Source organism: Nothoprocta perdicaria, unplaced genomic scaffold (assembly GCF_003342845.1).
Source record: "Nothoprocta perdicaria isolate Ctin4 unplaced genomic scaffold, notPer1 scaffold_124, whole genome shotgun sequence".
Classification (NCBI taxonomy): Eukaryota; Metazoa; Chordata; class Aves; order Tinamiformes; family Tinamidae; genus Nothoprocta; species Nothoprocta perdicaria.
In genome coordinates this window covers 1891387-1915980 of record NW_020454361.1, presented here as the reverse complement: position 1 = coordinate 1915980, position 24594 = coordinate 1891387, and the positions used below count along the sequence as shown (strand labels likewise).

Below are 24594 nucleotides of genomic sequence, written 5' to 3'. Positions count from 1 at the left end.
GCCTCCTCCCGCCGCCTCTCCGCGCTCCCGGGGCGACGCGGAACGTTAAAAGCGGCGGCGGCGGCGGCGCGGCCGCTCCTGCGGGCTCCCCTGCGCGCGCCTGTTGCGCGGAGCGGCCATGGAGGTGCAAGTGGGGGTCGGGCGCGTGTACCCGCGCCCCGCGGGCAGGACCTTCCGCGGCGCCTTCCAGAGCTTCTTCCAGAGCGTGTGCGAGGCCTTCCAGGCACCGGGGCCGCGCGCGGAGCCGGGGCCCGGCCCGCCCAGCCCGCGCCCGCCGCCCGCCGAGCCGCCCGGCGGCCCCTTCCCCGCCTGCGCCGCCGACCTCAAGGAGCTGCTGTGCGAGGCGGGGGCGCTGCCGCCGCCGCTGCTGCCCGAGCCGCCGCCCGAGCCCGAGCCGCCCAAGGAGGGCTTCCTGGGCGAGAGCGCCAAGGAGCTCTGCCGCGCCGTGTCGGCCTCCATGGGGCTGGCGCTCGAGGCGCTCGAGGCGCCCCCCGAGCCCGCGCCCCGCGACGACTGCATGTTCGCCGCGCGCCCCGGCTGCAAGGGCGCCGAGCCGCCCCTCGACGTGCAGCCGCTGCCGCTGTTCCGGGCGTCGTCGCCGCCGCCGCCCGCCGAGCCGCCCGCCCGGCCCGGGCCGCCCGCCCGCGTCAAGCTGGAGGGCGCGCTGGAGCGCGGCTGGGCGGCCGCGTGCCGCTTCGGCGCCGAGCTGCCCGCGCCGGGGCCGGGCCCGGGGCCCGCGCCGCCCTGGCCGACCTTCTTCGCGGACGAGGGGCAGCTGTACGGGCCGTGCGCCGAGCCGCCCGGCGGCGCCTTCGCCTGCGCGCGCCCGGCCGCGCCGCCCGCCGAGCCCGCCGAGCTGCCCCCCGACGGCTGGTTCCCGCGGGCGCCCTTCGCCGCCGCCGCCTGCATCAAGAGCGAGCTCGCGCCCTGGGGCGACGCCTACGCGGGCGCCTACGGCGACGTGCGGTGAGTGAGCGCGGAGCCCGCGGAGCGACCCCCGGGGGGCCGCGAACCCCGGGCGGCACCAGGTCCCGAGCGGCACCTGCTCCTGACGGAGCCCGAGCTCCCTCGCTCCTGTCCCGGCCCCCCTCGGCTCCTGCCGACCCTGAGCGGCCCCGGGCGGGCGCCGCGACCGCTCCCTCTGTCCCTCCGTGCGGCCGGTGGGTCCCGCGGCTCTGCCGGGGCGCCCGGGGCCGTGGGAAGTGGCGCGGGGCCGCCCCGTCCTGCCGCCCTGCGCAGGGCCACCGGCTCCTTGAGGCCGCGGGGAGCAGCAGAACCGGCGGGGGCAGCGGCCGCGGGGGTGCTGGGGGGGGCTTTTAGAGAGTGTGTGGCCCTGGGGTAACACACAGCGGGTGCCCAGGTCCCCATGTGTATTGTGGGTTTGGAGGAAATTGGTTTGCAGGAAACGTTTAGGTGCTTGAGGAAAAGCACGGTACGGAAGGCAGGTTTTCTTGATGGGCTTGTGGGCTAGCATGAACCCTGAGCAAGGGGCTGCTGGTCTGCAAAACTGGGCCCAGGGTCTCAGGCTCTGGGTTCCTGCAGTTTTTAGGGTATCACAGCAAGGGCGCTGCTGTTGGAGCCGCTGCAGCTGCTGGAGACCAGCATTGGGAACGTGCTGCCGGAGGGTTTTCCTTTGGAGCGCAGGAGACCTGCTGGGCGCCCAGCTGTGCGCGTCAGCTTTGGCTCCGTCTGTCCCACCTGCCCCGACGTTCTGTGGTGAGCACTGCGGTGTGCGGAGCGGCTGCGAAGCCCCGAAAGCAGCACAGGGCGAGCGGGACCCGCCTGCGCCTCCCTGCTGGTTCTGCCGCCTCTGATACTGGTGTTCTCATTTGCGCTGCGTAGTAATTGCCTTCCCTGCAAGAACTAGCTGGGTGCCACGCAGAGAAGCTGAGGACTTTGAGAAAAATGAGGTGAAGGGAAAGAAAGGTCAAAATGAGCCTGATTTACGAATGTAGCAATGGAAGAAATTGTGTCGTGCGCCTCCAGAGCCTGTGTTCAAACCTGTTGCAATCAGCGTGGCTGCAGCAGGGCTGTGTAGAGCTGGAGAAGTTTCGCTATCCCGATATTGGCAATTGCTGCTGTGGATTTTGGTGGCAAAAGGCTCAGTCCTGCAGTGTCCTACCTGGGGGTGAGGTCCCTGCAGCAGGTCTGCTTTGGAATAGGGGCTATTTTGCTAGGAAAGCAGAACTACATTTGTGGTGGCTGGCAAGCAGTCGGAGGGTGGATTTGGGCAGCAAACTGATCTTGCCTGGGTTTCACTTTCGAGATGCAGGGTGTCTCCCTTGCTGTCGCGGGCAGCGCCTTCTCTGTGCCCACTGTGTGGGCTCAGCCCTCGTTTCCCTTGGAAAAGTGGCGTTCGGAGCACCCACAGTGCCTGGTAGGTGACAACAGCAGGACTCAGTGCGTTGGATAGAGCGGCGGTTCGGAGCCTGCTGCCTGTGCCCTGAACGCTGCATCGCTCTGAGTGAGCGACGGAGCTCACATCCCTCCCGCACTCACTGATGGCTTTAAAATGCTCCCTGCGAGCAGGAGGCTCCTCCGAGGTCAGACAGAGCTGTGCAGTTTAACCGCTGCTGGGTGTATTTGTTTGCTCGCCCTGCAACGCGCTGCCCGTTAAGAGCGGCCGAGCGCGGCGCGCGAACCGGGGCAGCGCCGCGCGAGCCGCTCGCAGCCCCTCGGGTCTCGGCCCCGCTGGCAGGGCCGACGGCCCCGCGGGTGCCGCCGCTCGTGCAGGCGAGGGTTGTGTGCGGCCACGGGCAGCGCCCGCCCGGGGCAGTTTGGCGCGTGCGGCTGGGTTGCCAACGTGGCCCCGCGACGGGCAAGCGAGCGGCTCCGCAGCCCTTGTCCTTGCGCTCCCCTTATTGCACAACTGCCGCCTGTGATCGGCGAGGCGGCTAACGAGCTGCTTTAAGGATAAGAATGTATTATGTGGTACATTGAAGGCTGCAGTCTTAATTGAAGATTGAAGCGCAGAAGCGCATGCATGGTTGGGGCTGAAGGAAGTGCTGCGGCAATGGGACAAGCGGCAGGGCTTCGTGGGCGGCCGTCCCTGCCCATGCGTCGCGGGGTGGTGGTGGCGGCGCTTCCCGCTGTCCCTGCTCTCTGGGCTGCAGGACCATCCGTCATGGAGGTGGTTGTTGTCCTCCTAAGGGAGCGATGGGGCTCGGCGGGAAGGTGCAGGGCGGGCGGGCGCGGAGCTGCACGAGCTGGGACAGGGCTGACACCCGGAGCGGCGGCGCCTCCCACGGCATCCAGCCCTGCTCCTGGGCTGGGGCCAGCCCTGCTGCCCCTCTGCCCGCAGCCCCAGCCCGTGGCAGTGCCCTGAAGAGGAGCCGTGCGGGCAGAAGCGCTGCCACAAGCCCGACCCTCCAGCCTCCCTTCCCGCTACTTTTTCATCCGGAACCCGTGCCACGTTGGTGGTTCCTCTCTGGGGAGCGTGGCTCTTCCCGCTTCATCCCGTGGAGCTGGGGTGTCCCGACGCCCCATTGCTGCTGGGAGCAGCAGCGTCTTTGGGGCACGTTGTGTCCGCATGTGGCACCCGGTGCCCCGTGGTCAGCGGGGCTGCTTTCCTGACCGCCTTGTTTTGTAGACGGCAGCTTTGGGGCTTCTGCAGCGATGGCCAGCAGCTGCGCTCACTTCTCGATGTGTTCGGGGATGTTCCTGTGCGCGGGCAGGGCCGATGTGGTGGCTGTGCCTGGCCTGTGATGACAGTAGTGGGGCCTTTGTGCCCTGCCGCGGGGTCTGGGGAAGGAAGGCGCAAACACTCGGTCTGTTTGTGAATGAGGAGAGGGCAGGAAGGCAGTGTCCCGGCGGGCGCCGCGTGGGGCGGGAGGTGACAGCTCCGGCCGACCCGGCCCGTGGTGTCGCGGTGAGCGGGACCCCTCTGCCCTGCACCCTGTGGTGGCACTGGGGGACCCCATCCACCCCATCCCGGGAAGGGCAGCAGTGGAGATGGGCAGCAAGTGGTTCCATCCTGCCCCGTGGCCCTGCAGGGTGAATCTGGCCCTGCACCCGCCGGGTTAGGGACGCTGCATTTTGGGCTGCACTGCTGACCAGGGAAATGTTCTTGGGCTTTGGTGTTTCCAAGGCGCAGGGTTTTCAGTGTGCAGGCAGTATTGGTGCAGGGAGAGGCTTTGAGGAGGCGACGGATGCAAGGAGGTGACGTTTGGCAAGCGATGCTTGTGCTCGTGTGGCACGTCCCCCTCGCGGGGCCGGCTCATGTGGGCACTGCTGCTCCCACGTCCCACGGGATCTCCCCGGACGGGGCTCCCAAGTGCGTTTCCCGGATCTGCAGGGACGTGCGGGGGCCCTGGGCTCTGCTCCTCTCCTTGCAGCCCCTGCGAGGGGCCTTGCGAGGGCCGCAGGGGCCCTGTCTTCACCAGGGTGGTGCTTTCCTCTTTCCCTGCCGTCCTCTCCCAGCCCTCCAGCCGTTTGGCTGCTGGACTCGGCGGCGGCGCCGGCCGCTCTGTTGATCGGGAGCGGCAGGGAAAGCGCCGTGACCTTGGCCGGCGCTGAGAACGGAGCGGGACGAGCATTCCTATCGGCGGCCTTCCTCCTCCTCCTCCTCGTGCTGCTGCTGGGGGGTGCTGGGACGGACACAGGAGCTGTGGGTAGCCTGGTCTGTGCTGGGGGGTGTCCATGGTCGCCTCCTGGGTGGCACCTCTGGCCCAAGCCCCATCCTGCTGCTCCCGTCTGCGTCCCGGCCTTCCCGCCAGCCTCATGGGGCTGCCTGCGCAGTCGCTGCTTCCCCCTCTCTTCCGTCCTGGTCCCGTTTCACACCCCCCGTGCGCTGGGAAGTTCTTCTGGCCGAGGTGCCTGCGGTGGCTCCAGCTTCTCTTCCTGAGGGCCCTGCTGTTCACCACATCCAGGGCGTGCAGATGTGCCGACATTGGGGAATGGGGTTGTGCATCGGGACACGGGTGCTCTGGGGGTCCTGTGGGTGCTGCAGTGGTGCTGGCAGCAGCTCCAGGTGCTGCAGGAGTCTGGGCAGGACAGTGGGGCTGTTGCCCCATGGGGCCCTGGTTGTGGGTCCCGGGGCTGAGGTTATCCCAGGGTGCTGCATGCGCCTGGGATGGGAGGCAGCTGGGGGGTGCCGTCCCGTGGGACCCTGAATCCCAGCCGTCCCGTGGGGCAGAGCACAGCTGGGATGGGTGGGAGCAGCCGCGGTCCCAGCAGGACGGGATGCTCCAGCACCGGCTCTGCCCTCGGCCTGTCCTGAGCTGCCGCCCGTGCCGGGAGCGCTCCGAGCTCAGGGCTAAATTTAGTGCCGTGGCCCCTGCGCTCGGCGCGCGGGCGGCCATGAAGTGCCCGGGGCCGGAGCCGCGCCGAGCATGGGGTGCTCCTCGCACGGCCGAGCCGCCGAGCGGCGCCGTCTGCGCGCGGGGCCGCTGCCCTTGCATGGGCTCTGCCCGCCAGCTTTTCCAAGGAGCTCTGGTGCTGCAGAGGTGCCTCCCGGGCGGCCTTCCGTGCAGGGAAAGCATCGCCCAAGCCCCACCTGCACCGCGGCTGCAGTGCAGGAGCTGCTGCCCGGGCAGGAGCGCCGGAGCGCCGCGCTTGCCCGGAGCGCGCAGGCGTCGGGAGCCGCAGCCGCATGAGGAACTGCGGGGACGTCGCGGGGCGCTCGGTGTCTCTGCCCCACGGGGCCTCTCGGGACCCGCTCCGAGTGCCTGGGACGTCGCGTTGCTGCATGAGCCACAGAGGCTGCCCTGGAAAACAAGAGCTTTGCCAGGAGAGTCCAGCAGAGGCTTTGCACACGGACCCTTTTCCAGACAAAATAAACGGAAGAATTTTTTTTATATATGAATATTTGCAGCTGTCTCTGCAGAGGTTTTATCTGACATACACACGTCTGAAAGAGAACCCGCTCGGCCCGGGTTGCAGCAGTGGCCGCTGGCGCGGGCTGACGCTGCCATGTCCCGTGTGTGTCCCCTCGCGGGCTGCGTCCCCCCGGCTGGAGGCAGGTGCCCGGCGCGGCTGCGGCGCTCCAGGGGCTATTGGAGCTCAACAGAGCCTGCGCTCAGCAGTGTTGCACGCCGCGCGGCCGGGAGCTCCTCCTTGCGCAAGAACGTGGGAGCCGAGATTTACCTGCGCCCAATACAGCCACCCGAGGTAAACAAGGTACAGCCGCAGGTGGGTTGTAGTCCCGCTGACGTGGTGGGACCTTGCAGTGTTGACCAGGACTGGGCAACCGAGCGGCTCTGGAGAGCAGCTGCTCCTGCAGCTGGGATGCAGATCCCTCAGCAGGGGATCTGCTCCCCAATGGAAGGGCCAGGAAAAGGGGGATGTTTTGTGTTTCATCCCAGCCTATGGAAAGCAGGAGGGGTTTCTCATGGCTGCCCGAACCTTGGAGACCCCTTCGTGCATGACCTATGGGCAGAGTTTGCAGCTTGTTGCAAACCTCCCTTGGCCTGATTCGCTGCGTGGTGTGCCAGGCAAGTCAGTTCTGAAGCGTTTAGTCTTGGTCTGCTAGAAAAACAATTCTAAAATGTTTTCATTTCCATTGAATTTGTATTTCCCTTTGCATGTAGCCTGGCACAAATCACAACTGGCGCGTTCGCTGGGATCTAACAACCAGGCGGTGTTGGGTGCCGCTTGCTGTGCAGTGGAGGGGAGGGCCGGGTCGGGCTGCGCTCTTTGATCGCCCCGTAGCGAAACGCGCTTCCCCCGCGGGCCCTTAACAGCCCCCCTTTCCAAAAGGGCCTTCCGCGCTTATTTAAGAACCACCTCGTTCTTGACAAGGCCGCACGTTGTTGCCAAACAAAAAGGTTTTGCAGGGAGAAGAGTTGAGCGCATTCCTTAGGGAACATCATCCTGGAGAGCAGGTGTTGGAGAAGTGAACAGCCATTTGGGCAGGGATTGCCATTATAAATTATGATTGTGCCTGGAATTTGGCGTGACCCTGCCTTAGATCCATGCACAATGGGTTCCTTTCTGCGCTACCTTAGCAGATTTTCCTGTTTTAGCTCTCAAGGTCATGGAAGCGGGAAGGCGAGCGAAGGCGGTGAGTGCGGCCGGGTGGTGGGAGAGCAGCCGCCCCCCAGGGGGTCGAGGCAGCCCCGTCCCGTCCCGGGGACACTGATGGGTGAGGCCGGCGGGCGCTGCGGGGCAGCCGGAGCCCGGCGCCTCAAGGAGCTGCTCTCGGAGCCCGCGGGGTCCTGCCCACCCCCTGCGCAGGCTGCGCCAGCAGTGGGTCCCTGTCAGCCTGATGCCTGTGGCTGGGCACTGTCCCCTTGAGCTTCGCTGCTGTCGGAATGGGAGACAAGGGCTGCAAAGCTTGTCATGGCACCACGGAGCTTGGAGCGCGTTGTGCGAGAGGGTCTGCCTCCTTGGGAGTAAGCAGGGTGCTGTAAGCAGGGGGGCCCGGGAACACCAGGGTCTTGTCCTTGCAGGCCACAGGTGCCTGTGGTCACCAGGACATCCCCATGGGGAGCGGCCCGGCTTCAGCTGACGGCTCCCAGTAGTGGGACGTTGTTTTGGGGCTCCCCTTGCCAGGTCTGTTTGGAAAACCCATTGTCGTGTCCCGGTGTTTATTTGGGCCCAGTGGAGAAGCAGATCCCGTGTGTTTGCAGTGGCTGCATCCACACTGCCCACCCTGCCGAGCTCTGGGCACGGTCAGTCTGGAAACCTCATGAAGGATGGTGAGGAAAAGCTGAGCGAAAGCAGCGCAGGGGGCTGCGTGTTTGCAGCACAAACCGCTGCAAGCGCTGTGGCAGACGGCGTGTTCGTTACAGCCTCGGCCGCGTGCTGCCGCCGAGCGCTCGGGTGCTGCGGTTTCCCAGTGCGCCCGGCCCCGCTGCAGCCGGTGGCCGCGGAGCCGCGGCGTGGGCGGCCTGTGGGGCTCCCCGCGCCCACGTGTGACTCACGGCTCCTTGTCCAGGCCCGAGCCCCGTCATCGGCTGACACTGAGCCCGTTATTTTTAATATTTTATTAGCAAATGTCATGTGCACAAGATAACGTTTTGAAAAGTGGTGTTTACTGCTGATAACATCACTGTTATCTGAGATACGACTGCGCTTGGGGTGACCGGCGCGGGGCTGTCGTCGCGGCTGCGGGTGTGTTCTGGTGGTGATGGGTGTCTCTGCACAGGGGTGCAGGGCTGACAGACCCCGAGAGCACGGGGTGCTCGGGTGGGCGCGGGGCACCCGAGGGTGCTGAGCCCTGATGCGGGCAGCACGAGGGGCGACACTGAGGCTGCCCAGACAAATCCTAGAGGAGGGATTTTACAAAAGCCAGACCTGCTGGTCCCGGGATTAGAGCACTGCTCCTGTAGGGCTGTTGCAGGGACGTTGGCCAGGATGCACCTAAATCCTGCCAGGCACCCTGGTGCAAGCGCTAATGCCGGGGAGAACTGCGCCATCGCGGTTCAGTCGGTGGGTGGTTTGCTCTAAAATCCCCGTGGTGGCTGCAGCATGGGTCAGGAAGGAGTGCGGAGCAAGGGGGCGGCAACTGCCTGCTCCTTGCTCCCTTATCCCGTTATCCCGGAGGGCTGTGGAGCGGAGCCTGTGGCCGAGCGGCTGCCGGTGCCGGGGGCCGCAGGGTGGTCGGTCTCGGAGCGGGTGGGATGGGAGAAGCCCCTGCCCGGGGCCACGGTCTGCATGGCGGGGAGGGAGCGCGCGGTGCCTCCCTGCGCCCCGTCCCGTCCGCGGGATGGCCCCTCATGGCTAACGTGGAAGCTCCCCCCAGCCCTGGGGAGCAGCCGACTTTGCTCTTCTCCGAGGTTGCCCTTGGTTTTCTGGGCATGTTGTGAAATCTGGGCTGTTTGGTGACATTAACTATTGACAAACAGGCTCGAATTACAAAATTACTGCTCTTGCTGTGCAGAAAAAGGCGTGCGTGCCTCGCTAAAGCAAGCTGCGCTAATTAACTTCAAGCACAGCAGTGAAACAACAGCAAACTGCTGCTGCGACGGGGGGGCGAGAGGTTGTTTTGCTCCGCGGGGCGGCTGCCCTTGGCCTTGGGCGCGCGCTGGGGCCGGCACCGCCTGACGTCCCCGCGGCGCGAGTTGTGTCTGCGCGCGCCGCTATCTCTGCGCCTCGCGTCCCCGGGCGAGGTGACACTCGCCACGCGGGGCGCGGGGCGGCCGGCGCCCGCGGGCGCCTCTGCCCCTGCCCGGGAGCAGCCGCCGCGCCGGGGCCGCCTCCACTCACGCGCTCCTGCAAGGGCGCGAGCAAACCCCGCCAAGGGACAAGAGTCCATCGCTCCCAAACGTCCAGTAACAGGGAAAGGAGGAAAAAGACAACACCATTAGAGGAGGGAGATGCTGTGGCTGCGGGCTTAAAAATTGCTGGAAAATAAGAGATTTTTAGCAGAATTTTTTATTTCCTGCTCGCTGTTATTTCTTAGCCGTGTTTTCGGTAGCATCTGAAGTGCCGTGTGGGTCCTGCAGTGCGGGGTGCTCGTGCAGATGGGGCAGCGGCATCGCCCGGGGGGGACGGCGCCTGCCGGGATGGGGGGCCGGGGGAGCAGATGGGGGGGGGGTTGTGGCAGCGGGGCACGCGCGACCTGGGGCAGATAGATAGGCTGCTGCAGGCCGTGTTTCCTCCGTGTAATCAAGAGTCCAGGAAGAGCCTTGGAAATGGAGACTGTCGGGGGAAGATAGTTCAGTGGCCTCTGTAGATGAGTCACTTGTTCTGATTGATGCTGCTGCTAAAAAGATGCAAAGACCCTCAGAAATATTCCTTAGAGCAGAGGATAAAATTGTTGCTCCTGTTATTAACCTAAAATTTAGGCAGAATCTGCCCAGCTCTAGGGTGAGAAATGCAAGAAAGCTGCACTCGTGGAGGATGCAGCTGGCAGCAAGATCGGAGACAGAGAGGAATCTCGTTTTTGATCTCACAATAACAGCACCGCTTTGTGCTTTACTTTCGTGGTTAGAGTATTGGAGAAAGAGAGGCTTGCTCGCACGAACGGTAGATAGAGCGGTGAGCGCAGCGCCCTGCGGGGTGGGAGGAGCGGCCGGTTTGCAGCATGCCCTCCGTGCTGCTCCCCGGGACCCCCGGCCCCGTGGGTCGGCATCTCGGCCACAGGAGCCGCTTCCCAGCCTGCCCGCGCTCGCAGCTTCTCGGCGTGAAAAGCACAAAAATGGCTCTTTTGGGCTCCTGAGCTGATGAGTGGAAAATATGAAGCTAAATAATCCACAGCGAGCCGCTGCCAGCAGTTAATTCTGATTATTATGTGACAGCTCCTGCGCGTTGCAGCTCTGGACTGGGCTCCTGCGCTCGCTGGCCGCGCGCGGGGATGCGCGGAGGGGTCCTGGCGACGGTGCCCAACGTGCTGCGCGGGGCCGGCGGGGGCCGCGGTCCCAGCTCTGGGCACGGGAATGGACACGTTCACAGCGAATGTGCTGCGTCCTCAGCAGAGCTCTCTGGCTTGATTTAGGAGCCACTTGCATGGACAGTGCGCTAGAGGAACGCTCAGCACAGCGTTGCCGGGTGCGCAAAGAGGGAACGGGCAGAAAACCAGCAAGAAGGGAAGCAAAAAGCAGAGTGACGTAAGGGAGCCTGATGGCTTGGTAGAAAGCAGTTTAAAATAGAAACAGAACAATAAATCCGTCTGTAGTGAAGTGACAACAGTGACTTTAATGGGGCTGGATCGAGTAGTGTTCTGAGCGTGGAAGGCCCTTTCTGGGGCGCGCTGAAGCCCCCCGGCATGTTCACAGAGCAGCGGCGGGCGCCAGCGCTCGACAGGCGGTGCAAGGCCCCGCTCCGCCTCCGTGCGCAAGGACTGGCCCAGCGGCGTCCCTGCGTGAGGGGGAGCGGAGCAGAGTGGGATCCCTACATGAGTGTCAGGCTGCGCGGGGTCCCTGTGCGAGGGGGAGCGGAGCCGAGCGGGGTCTCTGCGCGAGGGGGAGCGGAGCAGAGTGGGATCCCTACATGAGTGTCAGGCTGCGCGGGGTCCCTGTGCGAGGGGGAGCGGAGCCGAGCGGGGTCCCTCCGCGAGGGCTGTGCGGGGTCCCTACACGAGGGCAGCACCACACGGGGTCCCTCATTCCTGGCCAGGCTGTGTGCATCGCGTCGCTCCCCGCTCTCCCAAGCACCGCCGCTGCTCTTGGCCGCCTCACTGACGCCTCTGCCACCCTCTCTGCTCTGCCCCGCAGGTTGGATCCTGGCTGCGAACACGTCCTGCCCATTGACTATTACTTCCCACCTCAAAAGACCTGCCTGATCTGTGGTGATGAGGCGTCCGGGTGCCACTACGGAGCCCTCACTTGTGGCAGCTGCAAAGTCTTCTTCAAACGGGCCGCAGAAGGTAACGCACGGCGAGGACGGCGCCGGTGGCCCCGGCCCGGCCAGCAGCGCGTGGTGCCCACGCGAGCTCTCCGCTAGCAGAGGGGCAGTGAACGCACGAGCACCGCAGGCTCTGCCGCGTCGCGGTGGGTTTTGCTCCCGTTGACGTTAGGCGGCCTTGCCTGCTTTGGGGAGCCTGCCAAGCCAGGGAGACCAGGGCTGGAGGGGTAGGGACAAGTGTGCTGGGTCTAAGGTCCAAGGGGCAAATGTTAAAGGAGAGACTTCATGAACAAACCGATTTCTTTGACCTATGTTTGTTGTTCCATGTTGTAGATTGCCCTCAAAAAGGTAGCCCAAACTGTGTGCCCTACCACAGTGCTTTTCCATGTTTGATTATCCGAGTGACCGCATTCGGCTCCATTCGGCCCGCTTTTCCTATTGAGAACCCTCCAGGGTTCCCTAAACGCCCCCCAGCCCTCGTGGAGCTGAGTCCCGGGCTGTCCCTGTCCCGCTTGCCGTGCAGAGGCTCGTTGCCCTCGGTGCCATCCAGGCAGCAGCTCCTTGCTGTGTCTCTCTGCCCGGCCGTCTGCCCCACGCGTCCCGGGCCGGCCCTCGGCAGCCTGCGTGGGCGCCCCGAGCCCGGTCTGACCCGGGTGCCCGGCCCCGCCGACACGGCCTTTGCGTCGTCTTTCCTTGGTAATTAGAGTATGGCAGGAGTGAGTCCAGTTCTTTTCTTAGGCTGGTGGGTCAATAATTTCAGGTTTTATAAGTACATGTAAGAATTACGATTCCTTGGCAGCAGAGTGAGACTGTTTGCTGTGGAAGCTTAACTGTCCAGTAATATAATATGCTCGTAAATCACACCTCTGACTTGTTTTCTGCAGCATTCGACCAATACAAATCGCAATTCTCCTGTGGGTAACAGGGACTTCTCAGCGCAGCAGAGTGTCCAACCCAGACGCGAGTGTGGTGGCTGTGGCAGCCCCGGGAGAGGGAGGCAGCGCGGCCGCCACTGGGGACAGGCCTGGCCTTGGCCCTCGGGGCCTTGGTCCCTGCCCGACCGCACCGCGGGTGTCCCCTCGTCCCGCGGGTGCCGCCCTGTGCACGCGCGGGTCCCGCGGGTGCCGCCCTGTGCACGCGCGGGTCCCGCGGGTGCCGCCCTGTGCACGCGCGGGTCCCACGGGTGCTCTGCAGGGCTGCAGAGCGGAGCAGGGCAGTGAGGCGGAGGGCGTGGGGCAGCCAGGAACGGGGGCCTGCCCGGCTTGGTGCGAGCTGATTCATTGCTGCAGCACCGTGGGGTCTCGCCTGCCTCTGCCGGAGCTGCCTCTGCGCTAGTTCCAGAACTGGGTCCATTTTCCGAGCTTTGTTTTCCTTGGTGCATCATACATACTGCATGGAGGTCTGGAGCATCAGGCAGGACCACAGGGCACCTTTACACCCAAAACCTCCACTTGCCATGCTAATAGCGTTAAAGGATGCTAGGTCAGGCATGTTTCCCCAAGTAAATCATTTACAGGCGTGTGTCTGTGCCATGTTCCAGCCCTGGGCAAGGCCAGTGGATTGCGGTGCAGCCAGGGTAAAGAACAAGCCTCAGTCAGCTGGTTCCTGTTGATTTTCAGCGAGGGAGCCCTGGCCGCCTTGGTGGGACGAGCTGCCGAGGGCTGTGTCGGGTGGTGATGCCGGACACGGCTGCTCTTGCACAGCACGTCGGAGCTGCCTGCACGGAGCACCCGTGCAAACGGGGACCGCTCGCAGCAGCTTGCTTCCTCCTCGGGTGGAAACATCTGCAGGGGAGCAGATCTCAGCAGGGTGGTCTGGGTGCAGCTTTAGAAGAATCTGCCCTCTTGAGCAAGCAGGACGTGGCAGCCGGGGTGCCGGGAGCCCGGGAAGGCGGCGGCACCGCTGGTGCAGGGGACACCGCGGCTGCGCGCGCCCAGCGGGACAGCGACACGATGGTGCAGGGCCCGCGAAAGCCAACGGAGACGGCGAGAGGAGGAGCCGGGGCTTGGAAACGCTCCCCCATCCCACTCTTCTGGGTCACAGGATTTAGTTCTGGGGGCCACGCCTCTGTGCTCAACTGTGCAGACCTGCTTTTATTTGTCCCATCTCTGCTTTCCTAGCTGGGTTCTTGATTTGGGGCGTGATTTGAATGAGTATTATAAAGAAATTAATAGGGAACAGTATCTTTGGATTTAGCATTGTCATGGGGTGTAGACAAAGGCAAAACTCTTCATGGGTTTGTGCCTCTGAGCCTTTGGCAATGAAATGCAGTGTAGATGTATTTTATGTATTGAATAATTACAGCTAGGGAGCTTTGGATTGCCTCTTATGTTACCCTGAGGTGCAAGGGAATAGCTTTTTGGGGAAAGGAGGCAGTAAATCAGACTCATTTGTAAAAAGTGAACACAGGGTAATGGTAGGTGATGATTTTCTGTCTTATTCTTGGTGATTTTCCAGCCAGACCTTTCCTTCCTCATGATGAGGAACAGTCTTAAAAGCTGGTATTTCGGTGTGTTCCTAGGTTTTAAAGTCTATAAAATGGATCCCTGAAAACCTTAGGGCACCTTTTGACCTGCAGTTGTAAAATGTTTCCAAAAGCTTCACAGATAAGAAAGGAACCTGTTCCTTCTGCCTTTTTTTCCTTTCCTGGTTTTCATGCAAACCAACATCTTCCAAAGGGTGGGAGAGGCGACGGGCAGCAGACTGGAGAGCAAAACAAACACACTGCCTCATAGGCAAGAGAGAGCAGCTCGACTCATGGTTTCCCTATTTTTTATATTTTTTATCGGATATAATATTGCACTTCTCTGGCAGTGATTCAGGGAAGCTTAAGAGGGTTTTTTTTTATTTGCGAGTTCAAGTCCAACCAGTTCTTCCAACAAGATGCTGGAACAGTTACTAGGAAAGACGTGAATATGCAGTTGTCCCCAGCCTGCGGGGTGTGTGGCTTTGGGGGCTCTCCAAGAGCAGGTTGCGTGTGGGTGAGCTGCAAGCCCTGCCGTGCCGCTCAGCCCCAACGTGGACGTGGTAGATGGGCACCAGGTTCTGGTGGTCGTGTGGACCTGCTGATCTGCGTTCTGACAAGCCCCGGATTCTGCAGAGCAGTGTTTTAGGGGCAACTCAACAGTTTCTTGCTGGGTCTCAAGATGATGGCAAGCTTAAAGGGATGGATTCCAGAGGACATCACCAGGTTTTAAAATGCCTTCTCTTTCTGCTGTCCTATCTGACCGTGTGTAAAAGGGTCTGCAGAAAGTGTTCTTGCTAACTTGCCTTGCAGATGGCTCCATCCATCACAGCGGTGCTTCCCTTTGGGTGACCTGGTCAGCAGCTGCCTCTCCGTGTGAGCCCGAGCAGGGCTTGGACCAGGTGACCTCCAGAGGTGCCCTCCAACCTCAGCCATCCTGCGATGAGCTCTCTGTGTGGTTCTGGTGGCCGCTGCTTCACTTGTCACTTAAGCAAATGATCCTGTTTTCTTTTTAGTGTGTGAAGAGGCAGACGTGGCCTTGGTTGGAGCTCAAGGAGGGCATTTTGGCTTTGAATGAGTTGGTGAGCGAAAACATGATGGTATTGACTTATTGCCAGAGGGTCAAACAGTTCCAATGTTATTGCTCATTGGATTTAAGTTTCTTTAAAATAGATGTTTAAGTTTGCATACGCGGGTGGTTGTTTTTGCAGCTTGCAGACTTCCCTGGCTTGTGCAGCCTCTCACTGCCAGGTTGCTTCCCGTTGGGAGCCGCTGTCAGTGAGCCAGCTCCCGGGGCTGCTCCCCGTGTCCCGCTGCGCTCCCGCGGCTGCCGATGGACCCTCGTTGCTGGAGCCCCTTCCCGTGCTGCAGCGGGTGCCTGGTCCTCGGGGCGCCCGGCACTGCGCGGTCCCCGGCGGTGCTGGAAATGCCTGATGAGTAACTAGGGGTGGCTCTTAGCAAAACGGCTTTGCAAGGATGGTTTATTAATAGTGGCTTGTTGCGGGATCCTAAAGCCAAATAGTTTTGTTCTCTGCTTCTAATGGAACATGGGCGAGGAGCTGTAAAGCAGTCCCAGTATCTAACTGGTAGACTCCGCCGTTGCCATATCCCAGTTCATGACGGCAGCTGGTGCTGGATGTTTGAAGGAAAGTGCTAGAAAATGGGCAGATGCCTGTGATTCTGGGCTGAGCATTTGCTCTGTCAAGACGCTCTGCCTTATTCCCAGCAGTTAGATTTTGGTTTATGCTTTGAAACATGAGGATATGATCACTCATCGAAAAGGTATTTAATGGGTTTTCACATCCACATAGGGCTGTAAATCTTGCTGCAGATGTTGGCGCAGATCGCGGTGCGCTCTGGAGGAGGCTGCTGCACTAGGCACAGCTCTTCATGTGGCAACAGGCTCGTGCTTGAGCAACTGCTGCGCGCTGAGCCGCCCGGCCGTCCCTGCAGAGCCTGACTTGCAGCCGGGAACACAGAGCTGCTCTTCTCTTCCCGTGCTGCTCCCGACGTCCCCCCGCTCTCCGGGGACGAGCTCAGCCTGGCTCGGGGTGCAGAGCCCCTTTCTGCCCAGCGCCAGCTTGAAGGGAGGGGATGGAGGTGTCCGGATGGATGGCAGCACGTCCCAGAGCGCAGAGGTGGCATCTGCGGCGATGCTTCCTGCACTCCCGCAGAGCAGGAGCCCGAGTGCCTCCGTGGCCCGGTCTATCCCCGGGACCTGGGGCATGGTCGGGGCTGTGGAGGAGGAGAGCATCTTCTCCAGCTACATCCAAGAGGGATGTCCCAGGGTGGGCGTTCCGGGCACCAAGCAGCATCCCGTGTGCGACCCGCAGCTCGGGAGGGTTGGACAGTGGGGCTGGAGCTTCCCGCTGCTTTGAGGGCTCCTGTCCGGAGCTCGGCGCTCCTCGCTGGAGCGGGACACTCCAGCCGGCACCATCTCTGTCTCTCCTCCATGTTTTCATTGCCCTGGTGCTGCAAAAAAAAAAAAAAAATTAAATAGCAAACACTGCTGTTTTTGCAAAGAGGAGGCAATTTAGCGTAAGTATTGCTTATTGTTGCCAGTTATCTTCTGCGTGGTTTCAGAATGAGCGCAACCTTTCCTTGATGTGTGATCAATCGCCACAGCTTGCTAAATTCCAGGAAGCAGAATTAGATAAGTAGGTAAGGGCTGTTTAGACTAGCTCAGTCTTTTTTTAAATTCTGAAACCTGATAAAATAACTTATTTGGTTTTTCCTGTGTGCGTAGAAAAAGAGACACTGTAAGATGTCAATAGGACTGCTCTCGGTAAGGAAGTGGTTTTGGAAAACAGATGTGGCGAGGACAGAGTAGCTGGTTGTGCAGAGAGCTGGACTGCTGGGTCTAGCAGGGGAACGTGCGTGAAGCCAGACCTGTTTGCAGAGCTGCAGCCTCTGCTTACAAGTAGTATCTCAAACATCTCAATTCTGTGCTGGATGTAAAGGAGGGAAAAAATCATTCCAGCGTTACACTCGATAAAAGAGAAAATAATGCATTTTACTTTAAATAAAGAACAGTTGATTGCAAATTTGTCAGCTTCTTCTTAGATGAAGAGAGTAAATGATGGTGACATTTAAAAAGTGCTCTGCGTAGGAAACGGTTCTTGGTCTCCAAGGGCCGTTGTGTGCAGTGGCCGCTGTGGCGGCGCGTGGCGCTTGTGGCTCTCACCTTGGCTCAGCTGAGCCGGGTTTTGCCATCTCCCTCCTCCCCGTGGGCTTAGCCTGAACTCCGGGTTCGCTTGTGCAGTGCCAGCCACGTGAGCGCTGCTCACAAGCAGCGTCTTGGGGTGGAAATGTGGCTTTTGGAGGCAGGAAGCAGCGCTGCCGTGACCCTGGGCACGGGGGCCGCTGGAAAAGCTGGTGCCCAGCTGGGCTGCGGGCAAGGACGCAGAGGGCAGCGGAGGGTTTTGAATGTGCCCGTTTGCGAGGACAATGCTCAGAGAGCAGGCAAGCCTTGAGGCAGCCCGGCGCTTCCAGGTGGATCTGTCTCCCTGCCTTCTCAGCAGTGCGAGAAGCGGCTCCCGGTGCTGCTAACCCCAAAGAAAGCTCTGCGCCTGCTGCCCTTGGTGCCCCTGCTGAAGAACCACAGGAGACCTGCTGTGTTCCTGCAGCTTGAACCCATTGCCCATGTGGAGGCTGTGGGTGCCGTGAGGGATGGTGCTGTGGGGCACCATGGGATGGAGCTCAGGATGGCACCTGTGTCCTGGTCTTGGTCTTAATCTTGGTCTGGGTCTTGGTCTAGATCTAGGCCTTGGTTTGGCCCTTCCTTAGCCAAAGCAGCCTGGGCTCCTGCTCTCCGCGTGGTGCATGGAGCAGAGCACCCACTCCCACTCGGCATGTGCCTGCAAAGAGGTCAAGCAGCGAGAGCGCGGCCTCGGCACCCGCTTTCCTAGCACAGAAATAGCTGCCGGTGACCCAGTTTCCGCTGAAGTTGAATATTACTCATCCCTCTCAATAAAGTGCTGAAAAGGAGGAAGGTGCTTGTGTTCCTGTGACTTGGTGTAATCTCTGCTTTGGAGGCTTCTCTGCGTGTCCTCGACGCTGTTAATGAGCAAAGGGAGAGGGTCTCGGAGTGGCGCACGTGGGAACGGCGCTCAAGGGCTCGGGGTGTCGCATGTTGGTGGCCTGGAGCCATGGGAGCAGTTCGGGAAGCTCCGGCGCGGTGCAGCCTGCGGGAACTTGGGCACCCGGGACACGGCGTCCGCGCCGCTGGGATCGGGAGCAGCAGGAGCTCCCGGAGCAGCGGGAACGTAGCTGGGAAGCGGGGGGCGGTGGGAAGCAGGGCGTGGGGCTGACGTGACGGTGGCGGGTGCTGTGCTGGAGGAGCGGCACCTCGCCCCGCGCTGCGGCTCGCGCTGCTGCAGCCGGCGCTCGCTGCAGAACACGCGCAGGGCCCGGGGGGTGCGGGCTGGTCTCCCATCGCCTGCCTCTGCACAGTCCGAAACGTGCACCACGCTGCCGTTAGGTGAGAGCGGGCTTCGTCTGGAGCAGTGCAAAACATCAGATAAACCCTGATCCCGGAAACGTGCTTAGACTTGACAGGGAAACTAATTACGAGTCAGGAAGGAAAGTTTCCTCTTGGCGTGTCCAGAGAATGAGGCCATAAAGAAAATCAGGTGAAATCAGGATAAATATCACCCCGGTGGCCGCTCTCCTGCTCTGTAAGCAGCAGGAAGGTGCTGCTCCGGTGGCAGGTGCCCCGGCTGGTCCCGGCCAGGCGAGTGCAGGACTGGGCGCTGGTGCCACTGGTGCCGGTGTTGCTGCTGGCTCCGTGTTGGACCCTGCGGGTGCTGCCGGCCAGGAAGGAGGCAGCGCCGCTGCGCGGGAGGAACGGCGCCCTCCGTCACCTGCCTGCATCCCCATCCTGGGTGCAGGAGGAGGAAGAGTGGGGGGAGGAAGGGTGTCTGTTTGCTGGCCTGGAAGCTGCTCCGGCAGCTCCCGGCATCTGCTTCCCAGCTGAGGAAGAGGCACGTTGGGAAGCAGGCCCCGACTTCCAGCCTCGTGCTGGAGGCTGCAGAGTGGCGAAAGCGGAAAGGTATTTTTGGAAAGACACCACAAAGCCAGCGCAGAAATATGAGCTTGGCTTTGGTAGGAGCTTGGTGGGTCCTTGGCTGGGAGGCCTGGAGGCCATTTCTGCTCGTCCTGCTCTGGCTCACGTCCCCGCTCCATGTGCCATTTCTTGTGATTCTTGCAGGGAAGCAGAAGTACCTTTGTGCCAGCCGGAACGACTGCACCATCGACAAGTTCAGGAGGAAAAACTGCCCGTCCTGCCGCCTGCGCAAGTGCTACGAGGCGGGCATGACGCTCGGAGGTAACCCGCGAGCAGCCGGCGGCCCCGCTAATCGTGCGGATAACTCGTGTCCTTGGCAGCTAATGCCCAATGTCTGGGTAAATGGGGCTCACGGAGCACGAGGAGCTCCAGGAGAGCTCTGCAGTTTCCACTGCCAAAGCTGTGGATTTCATTAAACTTCTGTTTGCACTTCAGAAAATAGAAAACTCTTCCTTAATATAAAATCTTATTAACCAGGAAAAATATATGAACAGCCAGGTAAGCTGGCTTTGCACTCGTACCAAGTCGCTTTGAATACCTCACTCACTTTACAAGATGATTTTTTACTGGCAAAAAGGGGCATTTTTCTTCATAAAAATATGGCAGCGGTATCTTTCTTCTCTAAATGGATGTTGCTGCTGTACCAGTAGGAAAATTCCTTGCTATAACATGGCTCTTTTCCAGATGTATAAAGCTAGCAAATGTGTAGCTATACCAAAGCCTGAAGAACTATCTGCTTCCAAAACCTGAGGCTTTCTAAAGGCTGCGGCCCAGATTGTACAAAACTACTCACATCTCCGTCAACAAATGTCCTTTCCTGACCAAAACCTTGGGATGTCCACAGAGCGCTGCCGCATTCCCTGCAGCTGCCTCGCTTCCCTCTTCCCCAGAGCTTGACAATTCTTTAGGACACGGTGGTTTTTGAGCACCTTTGGGTGAGCGAGCTGCTGGTTTGGTTCCCTTGGTGTTGGGGTGTGGAGGGGAAGGCACTGGAGGAGCTGGACGGTGCTGGGATGCAGTGGCACTGCGCAGTGTGCGGAGCAGGGAATGCATGAGGAGCGGGGAGGGAGCAGGGAGCACGCGGGGAACAGGAGAAGCAGGGAGCATGGGGAGCAGGAGGAGCGGGGAGCATGCACGGAGCAGGGAGCGCACGGGGAGCACGAGGAGCAGGGAGCACGCACGGCCACGCGGCTCGGGACGCGCGGGCGTTTTGATGCAGGTGCTCGTGGCCGCTCTGGAGCGGAGCAGGCTCCGGCTGCTCGTGTCCCCTGCCTTGCGGCAGTACATGCAGGACAGCGGTGGCAGCGCGGGGCTGGCAGCAGGGACGTGCGGGCGCGTGGAGCCTCCGCTCGCCCCGAACGGAGCGGAGGGATCAGGTTCGCAAGGGGCTTGGTGGAGCTCTGACACCAGAGCTCTCTGTGTGTGCTGAGCAGGGGAACACCAGTGCGGGGGGCGAATAGCCCCGCGGCTGGGCGAAGATCAGATGCTGTGTGTGGATGAAGCTGGGAGCAGAATGGGCTGCCAGGGCCTGGTGGCCGGCTGCGTTGTGCATCCATCGGGGCTGCTGAATGTGGCCCTGCTGATGGAAACTTCTGCCCTCCTTCCCTCACATCTCTGGGCTGTGCTGTCCTGTCCTGTCCCACACAAGCTTTGTGGTGCTTGTGGAGGCTCTCCTGGATTTCCAAGCACTACGAAAGGCTCTGGTGACGTCCCGAGGCTGCCAGCTTGCTCGCTGATGTTAGCCAGGGAGCTTCTCTCCATCTTCTTCCAGAGGAGAAGATGGGACATGGGACTAGATGGCAGGAGGCTTCAAGCAGGAGGATCTGGCTGAGCCTCCTGCCATCTAGTGCCATGTGGAGTTGGGCATGAGGAAGGAGGCTGTTTTCCTGGGGACATCCTGGCTCTTGGAGCCTTCCTCTCTGAATACATTCATTCTTGCTGGAGTTCTTGGTGAAACTTGCTTTTAGGGAGTTGTTTTTAGGTGTTTTTTTTGTTTGTTTGTTTTTCTTTTTTTTTCTTTTGCTTGTTTTTATGGCACCGGGTGATGCTCTGTAACTTGGGGTCACCTGGAAGCGAGGACTTTCCCTCCAGGGAAGCCTCAGCACTTCGTGTTCAGTGTCACCATAGGAGCTCTGTTCTTGCGTTGCCACTGTGGTGCCTGGGCTCCCTGGGGCTGGGAAGGGCAGAGAGGAGGCATCAGACCCAGCTCCACCATCCTCACCAACCAAAGGGCTCTTTGTAATACTATCCAAAACAAGCACGTCCTTATTTTTCGTGGTAAAGTTTCCTTAAATAAAAGCAGACATCCATCAATGCAACCCTTCTGTAGGACACACTGACAGAATTAATGCTAATGCTGATTCCACCCCCTCTCCTTTTTTTATTTTTTTTTTCCTTAAGCTCTTTGGGTCACCCTGACCTGTTCTGCTTGGTCTGTTTTGCATTTGTTTTTAATGTTGGTTTAAAAGTAATTGTTAAAAACATGCACGCTATGAGTTTCTCCACAGCTATTTCTCCCACAGCAGAGGCACAGCCTTCGCAGAGGCTTCCAGGCTCCAGCCGCTTGGTCTTAACTGCCTGTTAATTGCCAGGCACTTGGAGGGAGAAGAGGGTTGCCTACGAGCAGCAAAGCCAGGCTCTGAGCACGGTCAGTGGTAGGAGGGGGTGACATACTGGAGCCTTATTTAGGACTCTGCTTTGGCACAGAATGGCAATATTTCGAAGTACTTCATTATTGATTGAGATCACTCTGACCTGAAAGCTGAAATCCATTAAACAGAATCTTCTCTCCTGATCAACCCTATAAAGCCAAAGAGAGGAAAAACATTTAGAAAAGGGTAATGCTGGTTTTCTTTGCTCGGTTCTGCTAGTGCTTTTTCCTCCCTGTCCTGCAGGACCTCTCTGTGCTGCAGGTTTAGGAGCCTGCGCGGTTCTGCGATGCGTTTCTGTGCACATGTACACTGACCGTGTCTCTGCATGGATCCTGTCCCGGGCGGGACACGCACGTCCCTGGGCGCACACCAGGGCTCAGCCGCACAGCTCTCAATTTAAGGCTCTGCTGTTCCTTTGCCCCCAGTGCATTTGATTCTTGGCGTGCAAGGACCCGTGCACCGTTCCAGCTCTGCTCACTGAACATACGAATGCCAATGGTCTGGGTTCCCAACTGGCTAATGTTGGACTTTGCTCTTCAGCCAGCAGCTTCTCCCGTGGACCTGCTGCCTAATTGCAGCGCTCTGCAGTTCGCGGCCAGACTCTCCTCTGAGCAAAAGCTCCAAAATACGCAGGATTCGTTGCTTTCAGGCTAGAAGACTATGGCAATAACAGTTTAGATCCCCTGACAGCCCAGGACGTGAGTCATACCTATACATATTCCTAACTCAAGTCCATTGTGGTTAAGAGAGAGCTCGTGTCTTACAAAAACAAGTGATATTGATGTGAAAGTTTCCAGTGCTGGAGAATCCAACACGCTTTTCGCTGGGCTGCTGCGATGCTTAATTACTTCCACTGCTGCAGTAGTTGGCTCTTGTTTTTCATCTTGTCAGTCCTTGATTTCCACCAACTGGATCATTATTACTACTCCGCTTCCTAGACTTAAAAGCTAGCCTAACAAATTCCTGTTTCCCCAGAGAGTATGTGTAGGCTGTGACTAAAATAACTCCTTCACCTTCTCCTCCATAGCCACCTCGATGAAGTTCTTCCTTGCTCCAAAGTGCGTTTCTTGTCTTTCTCGCTGTGACTTCTGTGGTTTCGGCTCGTCTCCCTGGCAGTGTGAGCGGGTCCCGCGTTCCCTGTGGCTGCACGGGTGCTCCGGGCGGCGCGGAGCCGCCCCTCCTTGGGTTCTCCTTGCTGTCCCCGGGGACCCTGCTAGTCCTGCAGCCTCTGACTCACCGCCAGCTCAGGGCTGTGTTTGCACCTTTTTTTCTGAGAATTCAGGCTTTGTAGGATGGAGCTTTATCCTTCGCAGTGCATGGCTCACAGTTTTGGTTGCTGCATGTACCTGTTTACAGTGAAATGGGATGTGTTACAAGAGCCTGAGATAGCAGCAGACCCCTTCAGTCTCATCGTGACCAGTCCTTTTCTTTCGTTACTGTATTCGCATCTTAGTATTGTCATGTAGACTTCGTTAGTAGAAATATTTGATTTTCTTTTTGAATTAGTATGTGTTCATTAGCAGAGGGCTGAAAACCCTTCATAAGAACCAAACCTGTTCGATAGCGTTTCAGCATTTATAGTTATATTTTGAGATGCACCAGCCAGCTGATAGAAAAACATTTCTATTCAGCAATATCATTTTAGGTTCTGTTTTTTGACTCATATGACCAAATTCAGTCAGATGTCTTAAAACAGTTCTGCTATGCCAGCACTATTAGTTTTATCAATTAAAATTGTCATGCCAAAAAGAAGGCTATCTTGATAGGTTTTGTTTTCAGCAAGCTGAATGTTGATACAAGTTAATAAATAATTTGAAGAGCAGAATTAGTCAAGCCTATTTCAGCTTTTCAGTCATTTTGCTTGAAGCAGAAATCAGACTGACATGCCTATAGTTGACAAAGGCTCTTTGTCATTTGGAGTATAAAAGTAGTTTTATTCCAGTTTCCCAGAGCTTCTCAGGGTTTGCAGACTTGTTAAAATCCACTATTAGTAGCCCAGAGCTTTCCTAGACTGATTCTTTAGAAACTCCTGGCTGAGAATTATCCATGCTAAACTGCTTAAAACGTGTTTAGCTTCTGCACTTGCTCCATAATGTACTCGCTGGTGGCTTTTGCAGTGCTGAATATTTTATCGTGATATCTTAGTATATTGCATTGTCTGGGCTTTTTCCAAATGCAAAAAGAATATGTGTTAAATCAAAAATCAAACACAATTTCAGATGCATTGCATGTGCAGATTGCAGTTGCAGTGCATTCGTTATTACGAGGCTTCCTGAATGATTTTTTTTCTCTAGTAACAGCAAAAGCACATTGATTTTTTTTTTTTTTCTTGTTTTCAGTCCCAGCCGCTGGAATTGATCCCTCCTTAGCTGAGATATCCAGGTCTAGAGCTCTGCCTTGCTCAGCTCCTCTGGACCCCGGAGCAATGAGTGTCTCCCACCGGAGCAGATCCTTTGCAAGCTTCTGTTTGTGCCCACAGTGACCAAGGGAGTCTGTGAAATTAGAAGGGATGAGTCCCGCGCTGGGGCCTGTGGTGATGTCAGAGTGTTCTGGAGATACCTAGACCAAACCTGCTCCTCCCGGCCTGGACCTGCTAAGTCCTGGCTCCAAGTGCTTTTGTTCCCAGGCAAAGGCTGAGCAGTAGCTGCCATCGAAAGGGCTTTTGCGGAGGTGAAGGAAAATTAAGGCAGAGGTACTGGTCTGTGCTATGGGAGAATTGTTGTTTCGGGAGCTGCATTTGTGAGAACATCTATCCGGAGCCCAGTATTTTTAGTTAAAATAAATGTGAAGTAAGATTCCAGTAAGGCCAGGTGGGCTGTTTCAGCAGCTGAATTTGGGAACAGATTAAGTGCAACAGTTTTACAACCTAGAAAAATGTTCCTGAAAGCTATAGATTTTTATACTTAATCTAATCTAATCTTCTCCTCTGAAGCTTTCCTCTAGCTAATGGCACCAGTATTTCAATGATGTGTGGAACAACTGCTCCTGTAGAGCACAGAGGCAGAGCTCCTCTGAGGAGGCCAGTTCCTGCCTACCTTGTGCGGTGGTTTATGGCTGTAATCTCAGGCGAGCTTATTTTTTCTTGCTTTGTGGAACTTGCTTTAGTTGAATTCCTGGAGAATTCCGTTGAAAGCATTTAACCCAGAAGCTGCAGGACGTGGCTTTCACCTCGGTCGGAGCCGGCCCTG

General features: G+C 58.9%; 1 protein-coding gene across 2 annotated transcripts in view; it reads left to right on the top strand.

Moving 5' to 3' along the window:
- The first annotated feature begins 95 nt into the window (after window positions 1-95).
- AR (androgen receptor) overlaps window positions 96-24594 on the top strand; it is a 35248-nt gene continuing 10749 nt past the window's right edge. Inside the window, exons 1-4 of one of the 2 annotated variants that reach the window (XM_026054664.1) lie at window positions 96-808; window positions 848-966; window positions 11097-11248; window positions 18900-19016. In XM_026054664.1, the coding sequence (XP_025910449.1) occupies window positions 119-808; window positions 848-966; window positions 11097-11248; window positions 18900-19016 (1078 nt within the window). In that variant the 5' untranslated portion in view covers window positions 96-118. Of the gene's footprint in view, window positions 967-11096; window positions 11249-18899; window positions 19017-24594 lie in introns of both variants that reach the window. The other variant, XM_026054663.1, reaches the window with a different exon arrangement.